Source organism: Mirounga leonina, unplaced genomic scaffold (assembly GCF_011800145.1).
Source record: "Mirounga leonina isolate KUSES-001 unplaced genomic scaffold, KU_Mleo_1.0 Mir_127, whole genome shotgun sequence".
NCBI classification, from domain to species: Eukaryota; Metazoa; Chordata; class Mammalia; order Carnivora; family Phocidae; genus Mirounga; species Mirounga leonina.
Window position 1 is genome coordinate 29,710,507 of NW_023270316.1, and position 20,702 is coordinate 29,731,208.

Genomic DNA, 20,702 nt, shown 5'->3' on the forward strand with positions numbered 1-20,702 from the left:
ATAAGGGAGACTGGAAAGAGCTCACAATTTAGAGCAAGATTAATTCATCTTATTTCAGGCATAAGAACACAACAATACATTTATTTTTACCAGTCTCCCCTTGAAAGAGCATGGTGAAAAGAAACAGGTCAGTACAAATGACCATTATATCCCATGAGATTTCTATATGATTCAACAATGGAATGAGTGTTACTTTTTTTTCTATCAGAGTGTGGGAACATGTATGTGGACATCTACTTTGTGTACATTATAAGAGTCCTTTTCTGCAGGAAGGTAAAAGCTTTCACAAACATGTCTTAAATATAACTAAGTCTTTTATATGTAGACATTTTCATCTGATGGACTTGATAGTTTTCCTTGACAAAAAGCAGGAAAATAAGTACCAATATTTACGGTTAAGAAGGTGGATCATTCGCAGGATATTTGGCCCATTTTTGAACCATGAGAGCTGTTTGGTCCTTAAAATAATCCTATGACTTAGGCAAAGAAGACCTTGTCATACCCAATTCACAGAAGAAGAAATTGATCAGAGATTTTGAAATGATCAGAGAAAAAAACCAGAGATTTCCTAAGACCAAAAGGTTAGTAAGTGACAGACATGGATCTAGGACCCAGATCTTTTAATTTCAAACCTTTGCTTTTCCTCCTAGTTAACCCTTCATACATAACCCTTTCTACATACATAGACCTTCATACATAAAATCCCAAACAATGTCTTTCTTACTTTGTACAGCAGACCTGAAAGTACAGGCAACTAGGAAATGTCAAAACATGTAGTAGAGCTTTTGGCCTTGAACCAAGTACCTGAACCTGTTTCATGTCAACCCAACCAAACCTGAAATACCACATTGCTCCTGGTTCTGCTCCCCTAATGTTACTCAACACTCTGGAACTATTTATAATAAAGCTATACAAGAAACTGTGGTAGATAATTAAAAAGAAAGATGAACAGTGAAACTGAAACAATTCCAGCAAATTTACACCCTCAAAAATCCCAAGAGAACTTTTCCATCTCTCTTGGTATCCAGTTCCCTAAACTTGTGAGAGAGTAGCAGACACCAGATGCATTCTGACCTGAAGAAGAATCATAACACACAGCCCAGACCTGGGCCAGTAGGAGTAGGGGAAACATTGGAGCCCATTTTCCCTTCATTCAACAGCTGCCATGCCATCCAAACTGGCTTCCCTGGGCCTTTATAAAGGAGGCATGCCTGGCATAAAACCATCATTCCTACCAATTATAATTTGTCTTAGACATCTCTATCCTCACCCATCTGTGCAAATATTTGCAACACAGAATTTATGATTCACATTTGACATCACTCAACCACTATAGAAAAATAGAAGTGCCATATTAGGGCTCTGACAGAAGCAGTAAATGTGTGTTACTAAAGGAAATGATGATTGTCCAAGAATGTTAACTCCCAAAGTCAATGTGAGTCCCTAAATACCTCTATATTCCCTTAAAATAATAAGATTTAATAACAGAAATTAATAGACATCTTTATTTAACACTTATAAATATGTTCCTCAAATAACTATATATGGGCACTTTAGTAGTAAGTATCCTGCTTAGTTGAGAGTAAGTATCCTGTAATGTAGAGCTTCTCAACTTCAGCACTATGAGACTATGGGCTTGATAATTTTGTATCGTGGGGAGTGCCCTGTGCATTATAGGATGTTTAGCAGCATCCATGGCCTCTACCCACTAGATGTCAGGAGTACTCCCTAATTTTGATACCCGGGCATGTCTCCAGATCTTACCAAACATCCCCTGGGGATAAAACTGCCCCTGAATGAGAACCGTTGGTGTAATAGACAATGGGTCATGTTAAAATTTCAACTCCATCACTTAATAGCTGTGTGGATTGGACAAGTTACTTAACTTTTCTGAACCTCAGATCCCTCTTCTATAAAATAGAGGATGTAATACCTACCTTGTGTGATTTGTGAGATTTAAAGATGCCTTATATGTAAAGTATGTACCTGTACACAAGAGGGAATCAAAAAACATATGCATATTGGGGCACCTGGGTGGCTCAGTTGTTAAGCATCTGCCTTCGGCTCAGGTCATGACCCCAGGGTCCTGGGATTGAGCCCCGCATCGGGCTCCTGCTCAGCGGGAAGCCTGCTTCTCCCTCTCCCACTCCCCCCGCTTGTGTTCCCTCTCTCGCTGTCTCTCTCTCTGTCAAATAAATAAATAAAATCTTTTAAAAAATATGCATATGTATATATGTAATTTATCATAAATATATCTGGGCTAGACAAATGTCTATTATAAATCTATGTTGGCCATGAGGCAATATGCCTACAATTGTAGTTTTCAGATCTATAACATAGAGCTAGTAGAAGCAATGCTCAAAACAGACAAAACATTCTTGAGGGTAAATGTTTTCCCTTGCAAAGTAATACCACATTTAGCACCCACCCAATACTTAGAGATATATGACCACTGTGACTAAAATGAGGTGAGAATGTATTGATTTCACTTGCACATATAGAAATTTTAGATAAATTATTATTAAATTTGTAAATTAGGAATCATACTATTATTTGTTTATTTCAACTGACATGATGAACATGCATGAGGAGTCTCCCTACTGTGGATTAAATATTACCTTTTGGGAAACTGCTAAGTCATGTTCTTTTCAGTTTATCAAAAAGACACAAACGTCCATTCTAGTTGTAACAATGAAACTCTGCTTTTTCTCCCTAATGACTCTCATGCTCTTCATTACATGGATAATAAAAATGGTAGAAATATTCTTGAAAATCTTAAAGCCAATGAAAATCTTAAATCTTACCAAACATTAGGCCATGCAACAAAGTGTTTTAAGGAAAGCACCTGCTTTCCAGATGGCCACTAGCTTCCCAGCTAGAGAATAGCTCTTTCTACTTGTCCACCCACCCACCCTCTCCACACCCTCTTACTTTTCTTCTTTGGGACATTTCTTTATCCAGCTGTTGTCTTGTAAGAAAGTCCTTCTTTTGTTCACCTCATGAAAATCCTGTTGCCTCAATGTGGTCCCCTGAGTGGTACTCTTCATATCTATCAACAGAAAAAATGAAAAAGAACAAACAAACTGGGAGATGCAATCTCATGGGGTCAAGTGTGAGTTGTTAACCCGGGTGTCTTGAGAGGCATATCTGATTGCCAGCATCCATCTTGTAGGCTGACAAGTTCAGCACTGTTTCAAAATAGGATGCGCTGGTAAGAGAGAAAAATCCCATACTCCAGAGATAACATATAAAACTGCTCAGGTGCCAAGTGAAACTGCCGGGACAGCTCATGAGGTCCTGTATGGCACCCGGGAATACAGAACCACAGGCATGGGATAAACCAAGCCATGGTTTGGTGGTTGACCATTTTATTTAAAAAAAAATATATGCTTCAGAAGTACATACAAGAGAAAAAAAAAAAAAAGAAGTACACACAAGACTGCTTTACAAATACCTAGTAAATGATAGTCAAGAAGTTCTGGTGCTTTTGATTATAAGTAACTGAATTCTTTAATCTCAGGGGAGTCAGAAGCACAGAATGTCCCACACACAAAAGAACATTTTTATTGATTTTTTAAAAAATCTTTGCATTGCAATTACATGAATAAAAGCTATAGCACTCCTACTTTTTCCTTAAGCCTAACGTTGGCAGTTGCTTCTAAGCATTCTATATCTATATAAAAGAATTAAGAGCTATGAGCTGTTTTTCTCAGATTTTTAAGTTTTCTGAGTAATGAAAATATTATCTACATTACCATTTCCTGTGGGAGACATTTCTCGCAAGGTAGAATTGGACATGCTGCCTTCCAGTAAGGATCTAAAAGAAAAATACGGAGGGGAAAAAACACAACAATGACTCTAAGAATTTACAAGTGATTCTTTCATTGGTAATGACATTTTTCTTTTTTTTAATTTAATTTTATTATGTTATGTTAGTCACCATACAATACATCATTAATTTTTGATGTAGTGATCCACGATTCATTGTTTTCATATAACACCCATGCTCCAGGTGCAGTATGTGCCCTCTTTAATACCTATCACCGGGCTAACTCATCCCCTCACTCCCTCCCCTCTAAAACCCTCAGTTTGTTTCTCAGAGTCCGTAGTCTCTCAAGGTTCATCTCTCCCTCTGATTCCCCCCCCCTTCATTTTTCCCTTCCTTCTCCTAATATCCTCCATGCTATTCCTTATGTTCCACAAATAAGTGAAACCATATGATAATTGACATTTTTCAATGACATTAAGAAAGTCCCATGACCTGGTATCACAAATATATGACATCAAGTGCCCCCTAAGAACCTGGGAGTTCTATTCCAATGTATTTATTTTACAGATGTAGAAATTGAGGCCAAGAGCAGTGAATGTCCCCAGTGTTATCAAGCAATCGGCTGAATGAGGCCATCAATTAACTCATTTATTCAATCAATAAATAGGCATTGGGTGTGTATAGTGTGCTGGGCGCTAAGCCAGGAGCTGGAGACAAAAAGCTGAGTAAGAGAAATGTCTGGTCAGGTCAGTAGGGAGACAGAGACATGGAATTCACAGCACAATACGCAGAGTGCCTCTGGGGAAGCCAAAGTGAACTCAGGGCTGCATTATGACTTTGTGAGTCCTAGGCACTTTTGCTTTCATAGGCTTCTTCCTTCACATTCACACAGAGACACAGACACACACACACACACACACACTCATACGCATGCACGCACATGCCCACACAGTTAAAAAGTATATTTACGGTTGTTAATATAAAGATGAAAAGTTATCCAGGCTGGCTTAATTAGCATACTTTAATTATTATTATAATATTCATATGTTTTCTTCCATTGTTAAAAGGTATTAAAATTAGAACCTTTTTGTAGGGCTCTAAAGGTATCATAGGCCCTAGGCACTGCTATTTCTGTTTAACGGTTAAGTTGGCCCTGGGTTTCCCTGAATGTGGGATTTTCAGTTTTAAAATTGAAAAAGTCCTGAGCAAATGGGGATGGCTGCTCCCCTAGATAGGGCATGAGGTTTTTTGCAGAATCCATCCAACGGTACAATGGATGAAATGAAGGAGGGACATTAGATCTCAAGTCAGAGGCAAGTCGTAGGCCCAGCCTTACCATATCAAAGTTCTGTAATTGAGGGGCGCCTGGGTGGCTCAGTAGGTTAAGCATCTGCCTTTGGCTCAGGGGCTCAAGTCATGATCCAGAGGTGGGCCTCCCTGCTCAGTGGGGAGTCTGCTTCTCCCTCTCTCCCAGCCCCTCCCCCATGCTTGTACACATGCACTCTCTCTCTCTCTCAAAAAAAAATAAATAAATAAAACCTTAAAAAAAAATTTCTGTAATTGAACCACATAATCTCCCTGTAAAATGGGCTAATGAAACCTGCCATCATAGGTTTGTGATGATTAAATGAATAACGTACACAAACATCAATCGTTAAACTATAAGTGCTATTCCAATTTAAGACCATACTATCAGGCAGCTGTTCATAGGTTTAACTCAGGGGTTCTAAAAGCCCCTGTCTCTCACCTTCTGATGCAAAAGTATCTCCTACAATAACTTGCCGTAGGACCTGAAGTGGTAAAGACACATTCCTTTGGATGACATCATCGTTTTCCTTGGGGCCTTCTTTTAGAATGTCCATACCCCAACCCTAGTGTAGGTGAGAAGTGGAATGTGCTGGTGCCCAGACCAGGTCCCCTCTACCTATCTCAGGGTTGGCACTATGGGCTCATGACTCCTGGTGGGGCTACCTGGTTACACACCTTCCCCACACGCTACAACTTACAGCCAATGGTAGAATGACCCAGGGCAAAAATGACCTTTTGCCTCAAGGTAGAGCCAGTTCTGCAGGTGATTTATGCTTCAGAGGTCACTATGGGATCAGGCTGAAGCTAGACTAACAGAGAGCATATCCTTGCTCAGCCCTTCCCCCTGCCTCTACTCCCTGCTTCCCTTTCTCCTTCCTCCTGAGAGCCTACCCTCAGTAAGTCACAGGCACCCACATTCCTCTCAGGCACTGCTTCTAGGAACCCAACCTAAGACTAACCACCAGTATAGTCAATCATGGCATTATCGTCACAGAGATCAACAGCTGTTCACATCACTAATAGCTGAGAGTCTGAATGTCTTAGTGAAGTTAGAAAGATCTGCTTTTAAAGGATGCTATTTACTGTTACCTTGAGTGTGTTGTAGTTCAGCTCCCTCATCTATCAAATGAGGTGAAACAGCTGTTTTGAAGATCAAATTAGATGACATTTGTAAAGTGTCTGATTATTGCCCGACACACTGAAAGTACTCAAATTTTTAAAATATTTTATTTATTTGAGACAGAACACGAGTGGGGTGGGGCAGAGGGAGAGGGAGAAGCACACACCCTGCTGAAAGGGAGCTCCCCCAATGTGGGGCTCCATCCCAGGACCCCAGGATCATGACCTGAGCTGAAGGCAGATGCTTAACCAACTGAGCCACCCAGGCGCCCCATGAAAGTGCTCAGCTTTTAGCCTCATGCCTCTATCATCTTGGAAATTAGAGAACAAAGACATAAGGCAGGTGTGGTTGTGTGTGGGGAGGGGATGGAACAGCCTTAAATTTGGGACACTGGGCATGCAGTGTGGGCAGCCTCTGGCTGGCTGTGTTTGAAGGTCACTAAAATTTGGCAGAAAGGGGTGGAAAAGAGGCATGTGAAGACAAATTTCAATCTCAACTATTTGTTCATTTCCCCTCCGTCTGGCCCAGCTTATCTGGGCTCTTGGTTAACCTTCTCCTGTTTCTCAATGGGCTCTGATAAATTCTCTTCCTGAGTTGGTGAAGACCTGGAGAGTTCGTAGCTGATTGAACTGAGATTCTGCAGTGGGCAAAACGCTGAATGTATATTTGATGATTCATTTGCAAAGACTGAAAATTACATGTAAGACACAGGGCAAAGTAAATGGAGAAAGGCATTTTTATAATTGTCTATTTGTCTATCTCTCCCAAAAGACTGAGTGTCCCAGGGGCAAGACCTAAGTCTTTCCCTTCTATATTTCCCATGCCTAGAACAGAGTAGATGCTCCTTAGGTGCTTATTATGGGCTGAATATATCTTCCCCAAAGTTTATATGTCGAAGCCCAGTACCCAGTACCTAAAGATATTACTGTATTTGGAGACAGAGCCTTTAAAGAGATGATTAAGTTAGAATGAGGCCATTAGGTAAGTCCTCATCCAACCTGTTTCATGAACATATAAGAGGAGGAATTTTGGACACACAAAGAGACACCGGGGATATATGTGCACAGAGAAAAGGCCATTTGAGGACACAGAAAGTGACCATCTGCAAGACACAGAGAGAGGCCACAGGAGAAAGCGAACCTGACAGCACCCCAATCTTGGACTTCTAGCCTCCAGAATTGTGAAACAATACAGTTCTGTTGTTTAAGTCAACTGGTCTGTGGTATTTTGTTACGGTAGCCCTAGCAAATAAATAGAGTACTTATGGGAAAAGTGATTTAAATATTCCTAAAATAGGTCATTCAAAGGGCTCTGTGTCACGCTGTCTCTGACTTGTGCCCTCTGTGTCTTCAACTGTCCTACTGCCCGGGGCCACAAGAGCACCTGCTCTGAATGGGGTGCCCCCCAGACATTGTCTCATCCTCGTCCTACACTCTGTGAGGTACCTATTATTACCTCCACCTCCCAGACAAGACACCTGAAGTTCAGGGAGAGGATGCAACACACCTAAGGTGGGAAGAGGCAGAAACTGCCTTCTAAACCCAAACCACCTCTTTCCATGGCAACCGGCAATAAAGCTCATCCTGAGTCATTGCAAGACTGGACCAGTACCCTGACATTACGGTGAGAGGAAAGGGAGACCCAGCAGTCCCCACCTGACTCCTGACATCTCAGGCTTTGGAAGTGCCATGAGCTCTGCCCCCAGTGCCTGGCAAGATGAGAACCCGGACAGCGTCTGCAGCAGACAAGCCCTCACAGAGCAGGCTTCTCTGTGTGCTCTCTGATATTCTCTTAGTTATGGACAGATGTCTACGCAAAAACTTGTACAGGGACGGTCATAGCAGCATTATTCAAAACAGCCAAAAAGTGGAAACAACACAAATATCCACGGATGGATGAATGGGCACAGAGCATGTGGGATACAACATGAAAGTGCTACACTCACACATTTTACTCGGCAGTTTTTAAAAAATGACGTTTTGATACATACTACAACATGAATGAAGCTTGACGTATGTTAATGAGAGAAGTCAGACATAAAAGACCACATGTGTATGATTCTACATGGATGTTGTTTTTTAGATTTTCTTTGCTATTCTACCCACATCCCACCTCAATTCTCCTCCCAAGCAAGGCTTCTGCTGCCCCTTTAAGTTCTGCTGGGTAAGGAGGATCATTCAGACAAGAATAATACTTTAGATGATCTTATAGTAATTTATAATTTATCTCATTTGGTTTCCACAAAAACATTTAAGAGTGATATAATTCCACGACAATATGGAAGGACCTAGAGGGTATTATGCTAAGTGAAATAAGTCAGAGAGAAAGACAAATACCATATGATTTCACTTACATGTGGAATCTAAAAAAACAAAACAAACAAACAAAACAGAAACAGACTCATAAACACAGAGAACAAACTGGTGGTTGCCAGAAGGGAGGGGGTGGAGGAATGGACAAAATAGGTGAAGGCGAATAAGAAGTACAAACTTCCAGTTATAAAATAAATAATAAGTCATTAAGATGAAAGGTACAGCATAGGAATTTTGTCCATAATATTGTAACAACATTGTATGATGACAGATGGTGATGGCACTTACCATAGCGAGCCCTAATACAAAGAATTGTCAAAATCACTATGTTCTATACCTGAAAGTAATATAACATTGTATGACAACTATACCTCAGTTAAAAAAAAAAAAATTAGAGTGATACAATCCCTACCTTGCAGAGACAGAAGCAAAGACTCAGCTCGAGTAGCTAATGAGTGGCAAAGCTGGGACTCAACCTGAAGCTTTCTAGCTGGAGGCTCATCATTTTTTCCTCTATGCCAGGGACTCCCACATTTGCTGCAAAGTTGTACAGAGAAAAGCAAGTATCTCTTCTTTACCTTATATTTAGAGAATGGCTCTAATCAGATCCAACATTCTGCTAGAGGGTCTGACATTTTCATGCTTTCCGTAGCTAGGCATTCTCCAGAAGTCCTAGTTAAATGGAGTCAAGTGAGATAAGAAACCATGAAGCTCATGGCCCTTAACCTCATTCTCCCTGACAATGACTAGCCTCAGCTGTCCTGTAAACACCTCTCTGGCTCCACCCCAGAGTCTCTGTAATACTTTCGAGGAAAGTTTCCAACAAACCCACTTGCTTTCTCTAGGACACCCAGTTCTATCTTGTTGCCTCTTTCATGAAACTCCCCAGGAAGAACTTAGCCTTTTGTGCTTCACCCTCCCTCTTCTCTCAAATTAGGATGCATGCAGAAGGTAGGAACAGCCATCTTGGGGCCAGGGACTAACCATGAAGACTGAAGTCACATACTAAGAATAGCAGAGCAGGAAGTTGAAGGAGCCTGGTGCTTTGACAGTATCACAAAGCTGCCACAATAGCCCTGGATTATCTCTCGCTCGACTTCTGCTTGCAAGAAAAAAAATAAACCTCCTAGTTTGTTCAGAAGATTGTTTTCCATATTTTTATTACACAAGCTTAATGCTCTTCCTACCACCTGTTATGAGGCCACTGTGGAGCAAATAGAAGGTGTAAGGTGTAAAAAACCCATGGTGGTCTACAAAATATCAGTAACTCTTGGGGCGCCTGGGTGGCTCAGTCAGCTATGTGTCTGCCTTTGACTCAGGTCATGATCTCGGGGTCCTGGGATGGAGTTTCACATCAGGCTCCCTGCTCAGTGAGGACTCTGCTTCTCCCTCTCCCTCTGCACCCCTCCCCCGCTTGTGCTCTCTCTCTAATAAATAAATAAAATCTTTTAAAAAGGTATCAGTGACTCTTTATTAGTAAACCACTATTCCTTGCAATATGTCTATGTGTTCAATGCTCCTAGCAAGAAGGATCACTTGTTGAGTCCCTATTATTGCTTCAGATTGTGCCACATGCTTTATGAATGTTATTTTATTTAATCCTTCCAAATGAGTACTATTATCTCTACTTATAGGAATCCAAAACTCAGAGAGGTTAAGCAACTTGCCCAAGGTCACACAGTAAGTGGCGGAACCAGGAACTGTAATTAGGTCTAGATGACAGCAACGTCAAGGCTCTTTTGAGTACATGGTACTACATGTCACTCAAAGTACCATGTGATATAACCAACACCAGACACTCAAGGAAATGCTCTGGAGTTCTGAAAAATGGAAGACAATGGAAGAGGAGCTGGGAGGACCAGCAGTAATGAATGGCTGTTCCAACATCTCTGGACAGCTCAGCCTCGAGCCTCACTCCTGTTGCATCTACACTGAAGCCATGAGTAACCTGGGACTATTGCTGACCAGACTCCTTCCCCGGATCTATCTCCTTGCTAGATAACTTGATAATGTTTTATACTCTTTCTTAGCCCCAGGCTGTCCATTGACACAAAGTAATGAGAAAGGAACATGTAATATATTCCATTTTCAGGTGATAATAGTTTAATAAGTATGCAAGAGTTTTTTTCTTATGAAAGTGACTAATATTGGGAGAAAATAAATTTTTCTCATTAAATCTACATGTGTCCCTATTTTTAAAGATTTTATTTATTTGTTTGTTTGTTTATTTATTTGTTTGAAAGCGTGCATAAGAGCAGGGATGGGGGAGGAGCAGAGGGAGAGGGACAGACAAGCAGACTCCATGCTGAGTACAGCTTGATGCCATGATCCCAAATCACAACCCGAGCAGAAACCCAGAGTTGGCCGCTCAAGTGACTGAGGCACCCAGGTGCCCTGCATGTGTTCCTCTTATACCTCCCACACAATCTCTCTCATCCCCACCTTCTCCTTGTCCTCCTTAGGAGACCCATTGGCCATGTCACCCTAACCATCTCCCCACATTAGCCCATTTGGTGGCCCAGAACCATTCCTAGAAGCTCCGATCTAAAACCTCTAAGGTGCAAGCCCCTGTCTCATCCACCTTTCATGCCTCAGAAAGTTTATTGCAATGGAACTCTTTCCATCTCGCCCAGAATATAAAGCAATATTTTTTATATATGGATATTTCTTGTACTGTTATTAAAATGGATCAACAACATATCTTTGTGAATAATCCTTATTACTAATTAATATTAATTAAATACTAATTAAGTATCCTTTTGTCGAGTGAACCAGAGATAATAAACCTCTAAAATTGATAGTGTCAAAAATATATGCAGCCAAATTTTATTTTTATGGTGTTTTTAAAAGAAATTACTTATTTCAGAGACTGAGGTTATCCTGAGTTTCAAACCTACTCAGACACTTCTGTGTCTGTATGTGTCTATAAAGTGTCTCATAATGAGACCTTAGTAGCTTCAGTTCAGCCAGTTAGACTTATTTCTAAGTGCTGCCCTTGAGTTTCGTTCCAATTAAGTTTTTAAATTCTCAGGAGAAAGATAGACTCTAACATCAGCTTCTCAAAAAGCTGTTATGAGTGCATATGCTTAACAATGGCAGATAACCAGCCATTAAATGTGGAATTTTTATGGGAAAAGATGTGGGAAAGCTGTCTTCCTCTATTATACTGGACAAAACTACAAAAGTCTTTCCCTTTAAAGCATCAAATGCATAAGTTGAAAATTCTGATGTGAAATCATGACATCAAATCAATAAAGATAGAGGAAAAAAACTTTTCAACCTCTGGCCCATCTTTTGTTTCCACCAGAAAGAGCTGGTTTTTACCCCATGCCTACAGCCTACACACGAAGACAGCTGTCTTTAGGTTTTAGATGAAATCACTCTGCTTAAGCTCTGAATCCCAAAAGCAGTCAAGTTTCTTAGTTCTCTGTGGTGTATTTGAAACTGCCAAACATCTCCTATTTCTTAAATTTCGGTTTCCCTTCATCTCCTTACGGTCTTTCTCAATTTCCTTCAGTGTTTTCTATTTGTAATAATAGCACTTTCCTAAGAGCCCTTAGATCCATTAGGTTATACCCAATCTCAGTTCCATCGCCTCCTGTCCCAACTCTAAAAATTTCCTGGACCCACCTCCTAACTAAGCTACAGTCTTTTCCTTCATCATTTGGGTCTTCTTGTCAAAAAGCCTAGATCTCACTCTTCCCTTCCCGCACAAGGACAAAATGCCTCTTGGCTGACCTAACAAGGGCCTTACCACACTGCTAACTTTCTCTTCAGAAAGATTGGGTGAGCAAATAAACTGGAATGGGGTGTTGCATAGAGGAAAGAGAATAGGAAAAGTGAGACAGGAAAGGGGAAAATAGGCTGACAAAATAGACGATGAGAGAAGAAAGGAGTAAAAAAAAATAAGGAAAAATCAATCTGACTGCTGGTATTTGGGTAATGTGATAGTGTTAGCTGTATGGAGCTCCGATTTTATATATATTATCTCATTTAAGACCCCCCCACACAAGGCTTTAAGGTTGATGCTATTATCATCCTCATTCTACACCTAAGTGAAACTTTGTGATGAATGACTTCAATGAAGTCAGAGTCTTTTTTTAGAAGGTGGGGCAGGAGTTGGAAATGTGGGCAGTGAGTGAAATTAGTTGTTTCGGGAAAGAAGTTTTAGGATGAATAGTTTGCCTGAGGCTACATAGCTGGTGCACAGTTGGGATTCGACCTGGCAACAAAGTTCCTGTCCCCAGAAGCCCAGGAAACAAAACGGGGCTGGCAGGTGGAAAGTGACAGGCTAAAAGGAAGGGGTGAGAAGAATGACATTTCCTCCACTGTGGATCCCTGATGGATCTCAACCGAGAGCGAGATTGGAGTAGGCTTTCTTGGATCATTTTACCGAAGTATAATGAGATCAGCTTTGAGTCATAATTGGTTATTTTAACTGTCCAAAATCTTCCAATTTACCAAGTTTCTAATCTACTTAGGTAAACTGATATCTTCATGAAAAAGAACAAATGTGAATACTTGCCTAAGGGACATCACTATAGTGATGGAAAGTATTAAAAAGCTAATGTAGAATAAGGAAATAAATACAGCAAAAAAAAAAAAAAAGAAAGAAATGGCTAAAAACTGGCAGATGTACATGCCCTGCTGGCATTCACCTTTGTGTATGAAAGTCTGGATGGTTTCATGGCCCAATGATAGGGCCATACCCACTAGTCCCTGTTTCCCAGAAATCACTGGTAACTGGGAAAAACCCCTAGAAACTGGAAAAGGACAAATACCATCAAACTATTTTCTATAGAAGAGTAAGAGGAGCCTAGTAATTACAAACCAATAAACAGAAGCCTTAGCTTCTGGAAGATAAATAAAAACAAACCACCAAACAACCAATTACCAACTAAAAGAACATGAAATATTATGTAAGAAGAAAACAAACAGGTTTTCATGAAGTGCAAACATTAACAAGTCTATTTAAATTAATGGATTGTGTTTAGCCTTCACACGCAGTGTAGAAGCAAATCCAACAATTACCAGGCTGGTAAGAACTCATTTAGCCTGCTGCAATGGTTAGAAATTTGCTATTTCTTTAGTCATGCGATCTCACAGTCTGAGCTTAACACTGAGAAAGTTGCTCACTGGCAGTGAAAGAGTTCTGAACATAGTGTGAGTGAAATCTTTCAGCCAGCCAGATGTCTACATGCTACCAGTTTTCTGGTACCCACCATAACACTTTCTGTTTGTTCTATTTTTAGTGTGAGTCCCTCACCACCTATCTTTTCCGCAGAATGACAGCATCGAATTCTAGCATGAAGAGTTCTACTCTCTGGGACAATGATCTGTTTCACTCTATAAAAGACACTAATCTAATACTCATTAATAAAAACGCTATGGAACAAAAGTTATCTATCACCTGAGCCCTTTATGGGCTATTTTCAGTTCTGGCTGAAAACATTTGTTAAAGGAGTGAAAACCCAAATTCTTAACCATGGACTATGAGCCAAAACCCCATTAGTTACCATAAGTACTTTACCATATTTCATATTCACAGTAGCTCTGTCATGAGGTCATTCTTTATTCCAGTCTTACACTGTACCATCTTTTTTATTATATCAGTAATACATGCTCAAAAGAAAATGTGAAAAGTCAAAGAAAGCACAAAGAAGAGAAAAACCTTTCATCTATATCATTATTTTCTTTCAGGGTTTTCTTTGCCTATTAGAGCCTACTGATCGACATTTTTCAATGTCATTAAAAACAATTAAATGATCATTTCTTCTGCAACTAAAATATATTTCATCTTATGTGTCTATAAATATAACGTAATTCCTCTGGTGTTTCCGACAAAACCATACTAAAATCTTTGACCACATCTCTAATTATTTTCTTTGGATGGATCCCTAGAAGTGAAATTACTTGCCAAGGGGTATAACTTCTAAAATGTTTTTGATCCCTATTGTCAAATCTCCTTCCTTAAACCCTGTATCAGCTTATAATGTACCAGCAGCATATAAATGTCCATACATTCACCAGCATTTAGAATTGTCACTTATTAATCCTTTAATAATTTAATAAATGAAAGTGGAATCACTTTACCTCAATTGCATATTTTCATAACTGTATCCATTATTTTATTTATTTTGTGAATTCTCCATTGATTTATATTATGTTTCTTATTGCTTTCTTATTCTCTTCATATATCAGTAATATTAATTTTTACTTTTCCAATTTTCACTTGCCTTCTAATTCTGATTGTTTTTATCAGCAGCGATCACTTTTCTAATTATCTTTCCCCTTATGAATTCTTGAGACTCTTTAAAAATTCCTATAGACCATGCATGAAATTTCTTTCTGACCTCAAAATCCAAGCAATCATCAAGACCTACAACTCTGCTCCTACATATCTCTTATAGTATTGCTTTCCATATTCAAGCTACCAATTCAAGCTGCCATAATCTGCTTACTATTTTAACAGCTTCCTAGATATATTCCTGATCTCTAGACTTAATCTCTTCTAACCCATTCTCTGCCAAAGAGTTACCATCTTGCTTAAAACTTTTCAGTGGTGCTCCATTTCCGTCAGGCTAAAAGCCAAGTTGTTAACAAGGCTTACAAGTCCACACCCTCCTGCCTCATCTCTCCCCACTCCCCATTCCTCACTCAAGCTCTAGTTTCAGCCACACTAAATCACCCTAATTCCCTGAAGGCTTCATCCATTTTATCACCTTTAGGCTGTTGCTTACTCTATGCACTAGGCCCCAAACAGTCTTCGTTCTGAGCCTTTCCTCACCCCTTACTCTCTTTTCAGGAAAGACTTCTATTCATTCTTCAGGTCACATAACCTCCCAGAAGCATTCAGTGACACCATTGCAACCTGGCCCCCCACCTCCCCAGGATGAGTTATGGGCCCTACTAAGTGTTCAAATAGCGAAGAGTATCTCTCCATAAAAACATTTACCAAACAGACTGCCTGTTTGTGTGACTGACTATTCTTCTATCCCCAGGGCGCACACACACACACACACACACACAGCATACCTTGAGAATAAACAAGACCATCTTCTCTACAGTTGTGTTTCCAGAAACTTATTAGAGTATCTGGCACATAATCAGTTCTAGAGGGATATTTATAAGACAAGTGAAATTAATTAAATGTTTATGCATGCTTTCTTAAAATTTTTTTTAAAAAATATTTTATTGTAACACAGAAACTCTAGTACATATGGATTTACTCTGGTAATGGTGGAATGAATCCCTTTCCTATTGATATGATTCTTCTTTTGTCACATATAAAATTCTTACATATTCTAGAATGCTTCATGGCTGTCTGTTTTGTTTTGTTCCAGAAACCTGTCTTTAGTTTCTTGCAATAGAAACAAACTTTTAATTACTGTCTTTTTATAATACATTTTAATACCAGTGCAAGCACCTCTCATTAATTTCCTTTGTAGAAATTCTATCAACTATTCTTACCCACTTATTTCTTTCAGATAAACTTTAAAATTATTTCCTCTAGTTCCAAAATAAGTATTTTATTGGAACTTTTTATCAGAATTGCATGAATCCTATAAAATTATTTCAGAAGAGCTGACATTCACGATATTCAGTCTGTCCATCTAGGGACAGTACTCAAAGAAGCTTTTACTCAAGAAATTCTTCATGTCTTACAGTAAATTTTTGTGATTTTTTTTTTTAATTTGGGTCCCACATTTGTGAAAGAAATAGTAATACAGTATATATGTCATTAAGAATTCTAAATTTTCAGGGGCACCTGGGTGGCTCAGTCATTAAGCGTCTGCCTTCGGCTCAGGTCATGATCCCAGGGTCCTGGGATCAAGCCCCGCATCAGGCTCCCTGCTCTGCAGGAAGCCTGCTTCTCCCTCTCCCACTCCTCCTGCTTGTGTTCCTGCTCTCGCTATCTCTCTCTTTGTCAAATAAATAAAGGAAATCTTAAAAAAAAAAATTCTAAATTTTCAGGGCACCGGGTGGCTCAGTCAGTTAAGCGTCTGCCTTCGGCTCAGGTCATGATCTCAGGGTCCTGGGATGGAGTCCCACATCAAACTCCCTGCTGAGCAGGGAGTCTGCTTCTCCCTCTGCCTGCCACTCCCCCTGCTTGGTGCTTTCTCTCTCTCTCTCTCTCTCTCTCTCAAATAAATAAAATCTTTAAAAAAATATTTTAAAAAATTTAAAAAAAGAATCCTAAATTTTCTTTTTATCTACTGGTGCTGTGAGATATGCATGATCATACAAGTTACCTTTGGTTCAAAGTAGGATCACGATTCAATCCAAGTCTATCTGGATTCCAGCTTCCCACAGTTTTTTCTATACGAATTCCTTTCAAACTTTTACCTAATGACAAAAGCGAGAACATGGGAAGGAATGGGGAAAAGGGCAGAGCTATAGGAGGGCATTTTTCTGAAAAACCTTTTAACTAAAATTAGCTCTCACTATAGATGTACCATGTGGCATCTGTGCATTTTTTCGAATACCACCAGTCTCCCAGGATGTGTGTGTTCCAGTTTGAAAAATATGGTCTACAGTTCACTACTTCCCCCCAGGAGGTTCCATAAAAGGAGACTTAATCACATTTTAGGCCAGGGAAACTTAGATCTAGAAATGCAGGATAAATTATTTAGATGCTTAAGTTCTCAAGTATACAATTACGATGAGGTTTCAGCACTACTGATTCTCATGTCCAGAAGTAAGCTAGTTGTCATTTAATGGAGAGCCATAAAAGGCACTCTTCCAATTAATAACCACAATAAAAGGATAACTTGTATCTTTAATAAGTTTAGCAACTGACATAAATTGCAACCTAATAAATATAGCTGTCATTTGAGAAAGCGTCCATGTGAAGAAGCGCCTCTCTCAAATTCTAAAATCACACGGATTTTTACAATGGTAAACTAGAAACACATAAACATATTTGATGAAGACTCGTGATTAAAAAGTAAACCCTGAGACACTAATGACAGTACACAGAAATTAATACATAAAACCCTTATTCTAAAATTCTCAGCAAGAGAAAAGGAAATCTGATCAACCAATGGCCTGCAAGCAGATAACATCAGCAGACAAGCTATGTGGGACAACAAAGATTTCCCTTGGACTGCTGGCCAAGGATTTTATTACTTTCTTCATAAAGAATGCTTCAAGTTAATGCCTGAATCACAGGGATACTCTCAATTAAATCATGTTTACTTAAGTTGACTGCTTAGTGAATTAGGTGCAGTTCATTCCACAGTCTGAGTTTGGTCATTCAAAACATATTCTCGGGGGCGCCTGGGTGGCTCAGTCGTTAAGCGTCTGCCTTCGGCTCAGGTCATGATCCCAGGGTCCTGTGATCGAGCCCTGCATCGGGCTCTCTGCTCCACGGGAAGCCTGCTTCTCCCTCTCCCACTTCCCCTGCTTGTGTTCCCTCTCTCGCTGTGTTTCTCTCTGTCAAATAAATAAATAAAATCTTAAAAAAAAAAAAAAAAAACCCACATATTCTCTTTGTTTGTTTATAGAAAAATGACTTTTTTAGGTATTTCAGTCAAAATTCCAGCGGTTAGGGAAGACATTGCAACTACAGAATGGTAGCTGAGGTGAGGATGTCACTGATGAGGAGCACGACAACCTCCAAACACATACCACATTGCCTTCCTGCAGAGGGGCTGACCACTCCTTGGATTAAAACCCTGGGAATACAATGAATAACAGGACTGACCCCATGAACCACAAATAAAAATGCATCTCATATGTCATAGTCATACCACACACACAAGTATTCCTGAATAAGGAAATTCTTATCTCCATATCATTTTAGCTCTTTTATAAAGCCAGAGGGAGGAAGTTCATTTATTGCTCCTACATATTTTATGTGAAAGAAATTTGAAAAATTCAGTAAGATGAAAGTCAGGCTTCTCGTTCTGGTACTGTTAACCATGTCTTGGCAAGTTGTTCGACACTGATATGTTTTGTTGTCCTCATCTAAAAAACTTACAGGTTAGACCAGATAAGGCTATGCTCCATTCCAATCAGAAATTTATGTCAATCAGATCAAAGACTTACATGAAGCCAAAATTTTAATAAAAACCCTGGCCTGTTTATCTGCGTTCTGTCTAACCTGACATTTAAAATCAACCAAATGTTCTGCTCAAATTTTTACTGATAACATATCTCAGTTTTCTCAAACTGATTGTTCCAATAAACACTGGAGTGCGACAAATATCAGAAAGACCTTATCTGCTTTATAAACTGTGAAAGCAAAAGCCAGTTTTAAATTTGCTCACCATTCATGAAAAGTAAACTTATAATCCACAAATGCTATACACTAGTGCAAGAAATATGATCTTTTTTATTTGGGGAAGATGGGGTAGAGGGGTATGGGCTTGGCATCTCCCCCTTAACAGCTCAGTGCTTGCAACGTTTTTAGCACTCAAGAAAAACAGATCTATAAAATAATGAAGTATACCATAATAGCATCATCCGTGAAAACAGGGAGGTCCTTTTAAAAAATGTTTTTATAGTCACTTGTGAAATAGAATTGCCCTGAAGAATTTACTATCCTTACGGGAGATCGGATTCACCAGCTGACAGCTCCCACACAGAAACTCAAAGAGGCTCTCATTTCTCTGCTGTCCTTAATTGTGTTAAGTTGCAGAGAAGTTAAAAGGCAATGCCATGTCAAATCACAAGGAGCAGCAGAGCTATTGACAAGCAGAACAGCCCCTTGGAAGCTGTGGAAATTTAACTGGAGAAAAGACAAAGTTAATACAGTAAGTTCTCATTGTAATCATTTGCAAAGAACACAGGGAAAGTTATACAAGTAAAGCAGATATATTTACGTTTGCAAATATCATTCAGCTTACCTCTCTTGAGCCAAAAACCAGGACTTTTTTGCCTAAACTTCCTGCAGCAATTCCCCAGGTGGATCCTGCTGAAACTAATGTGTCCCCGGAGTTAAATGATGTCCTTTCCCCCTCTACTTGACTGTGTTAATGAACAGTTCGGAGGCTTCTCCCTCAGTGGCTGAGTCACCCAGGGAGGAGGTGGGTGGTGTGAAAGAGGGTGTCACCTTGTATAAATACCAATTCAATTAAAACAGGCTCACTCATGGACCTACTGTCTCTGTTTGGTGAATTCTTGTTCTAAGTTATGGCCTCGTTAAGCCAAAAAGAATGTGCTCCTGTTATCGCCCTTTTAATTGATATCAACAACACACACAACTATATCACTGACAAGGAGGCATAGTACCCAAACCGTTTTGGAGTCTCGTAAAAAACAGAACAAAAACTTAAGGTAGCAAGAGTTTTTCTCTCTCTACCCATAGTGGCTGCAAGGCTGGGGCACCAAGGCACAACATAGGAGGTTCACTACATATGGGAACCATGTCCTTGAGGACAGAAAAGTCCTTTGAAACTCGGAGATCAGAAAATAAGAAAGGACACAAATTCTGCACAAGGGATATTTTATAAAACCATCAGAGGAAACATGCATTATTAAATATAAGAATTCCAGGGCGCCTGGGTGGCTCAGTTGGTTAAGCGACTGCCTTCGGCTCAGGTCATGATCCTGGAGTCCCGGGATCAAGTCCCGCATCGGGCTCCCTGCTCGGCAGGGAGTCTGCTTCTCCCCCTGACCCTCCTCCCTCTCATGCTCTCTGTCTCTCATTCTCTCTCTCTCAAATAAATAAATAAAATCTTTAAAAAAAAAAAAAATAGAGCTAAAGTCTTTAAAAAAATTTTTTTAAATATAAGAATTCTGATCCTTTTATTACTTCAACGTAGATAACAACATGAAAGAGATGCTTGGAACGGCTTTTACATCTGAGGGCGGAAGTAGACTCCAGTGTCAACACCTTCTCTGGGGAGGAAGCAACAACACAGAAAAGCCATGCTTGGCGGTGGCTCCCATTACAGTGTCTGCATTGTACCTTCCATAGTAGCCAGGGAGGCTTTGCAAGAAGCTCAGCAAACCCGAAACATTGCTGAGCAAAGCTGAGTCATTAGAACTTCCTGGGTCATCTTTACTCGTCCAGCATACCAACAATTAACCAGATCCTCCTAGTTTCAAGACAGCTCCTGGGCGCCTGGGTGGCTCAGTTGGTTAAGCGACTGCCTTCGGCTCAGGTCATGATCCTGGAGTCCCGGGATCGAGTCCCGCATTGGGCTCCCTGCTCGGCAGGGAGTCTGCTTCGTCCTCTGACCCTATC

General features: G+C 40.0%; 1 protein-coding gene across 1 annotated transcript in view; it reads right to left on the bottom strand.

The window, feature by feature from the left end:
* SCEL (sciellin) overlaps nucleotides 1-20,702 on the bottom strand; it is a 311,533-nt gene that overhangs the window by 85,016 nt on the left and 205,815 nt on the right. The window contains exons 5-6 of the mRNA XM_035003214.1: nucleotides 3,756-3,817; nucleotides 2,932-3,049 (exon numbers count right to left, since the gene is read on the bottom strand). Of these exons, the coding sequence (XP_034859105.1) occupies nucleotides 2,932-3,049; nucleotides 3,756-3,817 (180 nt within the window). The remainder of the gene's footprint in view (nucleotides 1-2,931; nucleotides 3,050-3,755; nucleotides 3,818-20,702) is intronic.